Source organism: Etheostoma cragini, chromosome 7, assembly GCF_013103735.1.
Source record: "Etheostoma cragini isolate CJK2018 chromosome 7, CSU_Ecrag_1.0, whole genome shotgun sequence".
Taxonomy (NCBI): domain Eukaryota; kingdom Metazoa; phylum Chordata; class Actinopteri; order Perciformes; family Percidae; genus Etheostoma; species Etheostoma cragini.
This window is the reverse complement of record NC_048413.1, coordinates 10,580,313-10,585,312: the sequence shown is the minus strand read 5'-3', so window position 1 is coordinate 10,585,312 and position 5,000 is coordinate 10,580,313. Positions and strand designations below refer to the sequence as shown.

Sequence of the window (5,000 nt, the reverse complement as noted above, 5' to 3'; positions counted from 1 at the left end):
CAGACAAACTGACAGCCAAGGTCTGAATGTGACATTAGGACACCAGAGCACCTCAGAAATCTGTGTGAAGCAGACCATAAACCCCAACGGTGAGAATTTGTCAAGTCTTGGGATGAAATGAAAACACAAACATTTGTCCTCTCCTCACAAAGGATTAATATTGACCCGAAAGCTTAGTCTGGTAGTTCAATGGTTGGTTCTCGATGACCAGCTGTGGCATTGTCAAGCCATAACTAAATATGAATTTCTGGATTTCAGTTTCCATGACATATTCAGTACAAACAATCTCCCAAAAACCCTGTCTTGTTGTGCTGTAAGCTAACTTTCACCTAAAAATATGACATGATAAACATGAGTACTGTACCAACATTTCTGTCTGTCACTTTGTCCAGATGTACCATCCAGAAGGAGTGTGCTCAGGGGCTGTTGGCTCGATCCTGGATCAGCATGAGTGAAGGCCCCCAGCAATGTCCTTCCATGACTCTGACACCTCCAGAGATCAGCATTGCTGCAGACATCAAGGTAAAAACTCCCAACACATTATTAACTGTCCGTCACACCTATTTCGCAAGTCAAATAGACATCAGATGAAGTTATGGTTGTAATGGGGGCAGTGTATTTAAAGCTGATGAATCATTATGCCTCATAACCTGACACCACAGTCTTGCAAAAACTGTTTGCTGCAGCAGATACCTCCAAGTTCTGTATACACATGCTCACTGTAATGTTACATTGTAACTCTGTAAAGTCAGAGACAAGAGTAAAATTATGAAATGTTTATAAAACCACTCAAAATATTCCAGAGAAAACTTACAGATGTCTCGCAAGTTTTGCAGAAAATAGCTCTTACTCAACAGTTTCCCGGTTAAATTAACAAGGATTACGTCACCAGTGCACCCCCCCTCCCCCCCTTCTTCTCAAACCAATGACCAGCATGTACACTCACCATTCATGTACCATTCATTCCCGTCATTAGCAGAGATATGGGAGATGATAGACTTGCTCCGCTAAACCCAAACTCCCAACTGTATAAAATCAATTTGAAAAAAGTTGTACGCATGCTGCGCACCACTGTGGAATGTTAATAATTAACACCTTTGCTAATATGATCAGTTCTGCATGTGAGTTTCCTTTAGTCCACAAACTGATCTGAATGCACACGCTATCCAGACATTGATAACACACGTTGATATGTATCAATTTGGTTGTCAAAAAGCCAACTAGCATGTGTGCGAGCAGTGGCTTTAACCATTTACTGACAGTAATTAACTTGTATTTAGATATTTGCCAGGAAAGTTAGTCAACAGCTGCGGCTCCAACACATGCCAGGTTAAGATTCTTGAAGACAAATTGGTTTAATTATGACGGACATTCAGACAGACACTTAATCTGAGGAAACACTATCAGATCTAATTCATGTGAAGTTTTGCTGTTTGGAATGCGAGGGGTGAAGCAAAAATCTTACGGTCCTCGAGCCCCTTACGGCGCAGACTAGCGCACAGGAAAGCCCTACCTGTGAAGGAGGCCCGGATTTTTTTATTTTTGTCAGATAAAATTATGGTGAATAATGTGCATGTCGAAGTGTTCGGTATCCAGTTCTGGGTATCATTACTCCGTACCTTTTAAGGTGGGGATGGCGTTTTTACACAACACCATTCACAAGATGGGTATTGTATGAAGTAAAAAAAGAAAGGTAACAAATGAAGTAGTCTATTGGTTTTGGTATTTTGTAAAGGGTACTAGTATTGGTACTGGTATTGTGATTGTTTAAGAAATACCAGCCTTACTCCTATCTGATGGGGCTAGTTTGGAAATGACCTCAGCCAGCTTCTGTCATGCAAATCCAAAGTAAATGTAATTAATCGTAAACTGGGCAGCCAAGAAATAATGTGTCTGCTTCATCTAAAATCTTCTCCATCAACAGCAGCAGTCTCAGTCCAGGAAGCAGACTTGAGTATAAAAATATCCAACCTTTTCAACACAGAATACATTTAAAAAAAAAAGCTGATTATTATTACACGTTAATATTGCCTCATAAGATAACAGCGCCTGATTACATTTTCGATAACACGCCTGGTTATGCAGTTAGGCCGTTGTGTAATTGGTTTGTGACATTCAAACATCTGCTCTCATACAGGCTACAATATAATCTAATGTAATTATTTTCATTATTTTGAATCCAGAGTGGGACAACCAAAATTGCACACAGAGAACATGCCGCACCCAGCTTTCTCTATCTCTTCTGCTCGTCAGCAAGCCCCGAACTTTAATCTACCAAAGGAATTAACGCGTGTTTTGATTAACTGTGCACTCTCTGGAACAGCTTTCTGGAGTAAACATTAACATGCCTGGCCACGCCACTTGGCATTGTGGTATTACTTTATTGCAAACAGTCAGACATCTGATCACACACACATCAGACTACAACAACATCTGATTGAATTCATATTTATTTTTAGACTATTTTAGATAAGATGAGATAAACCTTTATTGTCATTGAGACATATACAACGAAATTGCAATTGCCAGAACTGGTGCATTAAAAATAGTAAACTAGACACACAATAAATAGCTAAAAATAAGAATAATTTAACACATGAAAAACACGCCTGGACTGGATAGGAAAGAATTTCACATGGTGTATGATTATTGTAATATTATTGCGGTATGATAAAGGCATGTTATTGGTTTAGATGTTTGTTAAGTGTTCTGATGGCCCATAGAAAGAAACTGTCTGGAGTCTATGCTCCTGTACCTCTGGCCAGAGGGAAGCGGAGCAGGTAATGTCCAGGGTGAAGGTGGTCATTGATAATCATTATTAGAGCTGGAGAGGCAACGACAGCTGGCGAGGGCATCAAGGGAGGGAAGGGGGCAGCCGGTAGTTCTTTCTGCTAAACGTATCACCCTCTGTAGCCTTTTATTTATTTTGTAATTTATTGTAATTCAAGGTGGGGTTAAAATATTGAAGCCCTTTAACAGCCAGAGTTTATTTTGCAGCTCTTTAATAAAAATTAGTGAGTAGCTGTATTTTCATCTCTTTGTTTTGTCAGAGATGTTTGTTTGATAAAAGATCTTGGGGAGAGTTACTGCATTTTCTTCAATGTCAATGGTAAAGACCAACAGAAATGTATATAAGTAGAAAATGTAGACAAATGTTTGCTTTGTTTTTTTAGATTTAATTTGCAGTAGCTTTCCAAAGTGGCAATTTGATTGCCATGCAGTAATTTATTTTTTTTAACTGCAAAAATAGTAAACTGTAATGATGAGTATACAGTAGGCCCACATTCTGTGTTGTTGCCCCCATGTGCAGTGGTAAAGATTTGTATCGGCCACTAAAAATATTGTCCCGTTACACAAATTTGACATGCAAATGACAATGAGACACAACAGCTCTGCTGCCACACTGAAAATGAACCTTAGAGTAGAATGTGTTTCATCATAGCTTCACATAGCTGCACAAAATCTGTTGTCTTAAACCCCACACATATATCTTGTATTGAATGGATTTGGGACACAGAGAAACTGTTGAATATTGCACATACAACACCACCAGTCGGATTTGAATCACACCTGACAGGCTTATATATTCTGGCCTGCATCATAGAAAAGAATGCCTTTATCGTCATTATACACATGTGCAATACTTGTGCAACAAGATTGAAGCAAACCCTTTCAAGTGTACTAATCTGACATGTAAACTGTTCATTTCAATCATTTCTTCCAGTCAGTATATCATGTAACCAAAGCATGATAGCATTATGATAATTAGCTCCCAGAATTCCAACTCTTGGAATATGTGACCTTTAATTACAGCTTGTAATTAGACGAGACTGAGAGACGACATTCATTGGTCATTAATTGGTTCATTAATTGTGGTTATTTGCCTGTTATGAAGGTCAGTTTGGCTTTGGGCTGTAATAGATCTACCAGCTGCATCCATCAGAGCCACAGGAAACTTGGCTCAAGGTTGTCTCGCTAAACAGGAAGCAGCAGGCAGGAACTCAGGGCCTTAGGCAGGAAATAGTCAATATACCACCGAAGAATAGAGTGGATTTTTAAGACATGTTAGCACATGTTGCAACTTCAGCTCGGATCTGCTGAGCCAGGGAATATGTCACCTTGCTCTTCCTCTACTTAACAATGTTTCTCTCCCCATTCCCCACTTCCCTTTTTCCCACTCACATTAAATTCATTTAGCTGAAATTCAGTCATGTCAGTGAAGTGTTATGTTTCTCATTAACATCTGTCATACTTCTTCACATGCCCACATTTAGATGTGAATGTAGCACTGTGCCATCTGTTTCTTCATTGCACATTAGTTTCTTATTCTCTGCCTAAACTTGAACAAACTTGAAGTAATTCCAGCTCTATTTGCCCTCTACCAAATACTAACTGTACATGCACTGGATTTGAATATGTGTGTGTTGGCATGGGAAATTTAATTAATGAATTAATTTCTGTTACAAAGAGATGGTATTTATATCTATGCTCCTATATCTGTTTCTGTCGTAGGATGTCGGCATTCTGATAAATGGCAGTGTTCCTGATCTGGTTGGCTCCCGGGTGGAGTGTGAATATGAGCCGGGTTTTTCTACAGTTGCCACGGTGCACTTGGATTATGGTCCCGCTCAGATCCAGACTTGTCCCCTGCTCCCACGAGAAAATTACCAACCAATCCTCCCTGGCACAGGTAAGATTGAGAACATCTGGTTGGCTGTGTGCCAATGCTGCCATACATATCGCTCCACACAATCCAAGTCCAGTTACAGGATGTGATTCGTTTTGGTATTCACAAGATCTTGTGCTGGACTACAACAAATGTAATTTCCCCTTTCATCTTACAAAATGCAGAAAGTCAGTGTAGCGTGAGGATGCCTCACTGTTTCTAGTTTGTGCTATGACAGTGATACCATCTTGAATGCTCGAAACATGCCTTTCTTTCTACAGATCATCTGACTGTTACTGTGGCAATAAAAGTGAATGGCACATTCGTGGTATCT

At 39.6% G+C, this 5,000-nt stretch overlaps 1 protein-coding gene across 2 annotated transcripts in view; it reads left to right on the top strand.

Moving 5' to 3' along the window:
- plxnd1 (plexin D1) overlaps positions 1-5,000 on the top strand; it is a 62,585-nt gene that overhangs the window by 12,290 nt on the left and 45,295 nt on the right. For both annotated transcript variants that reach the window (XM_034877794.1, XM_034877795.1), the window contains exons 5-7: positions 393-522; positions 4,513-4,690; positions 4,948-5,000. The exon at positions 4,948-5,000 is cut by the window's right edge and continues 56 nt beyond it. In XM_034877794.1, coding sequence (XP_034733685.1) covers positions 393-522; positions 4,513-4,690; positions 4,948-5,000 — 361 coding nt within the window. The remainder of the gene's footprint in view (positions 1-392; positions 523-4,512; positions 4,691-4,947) is intronic.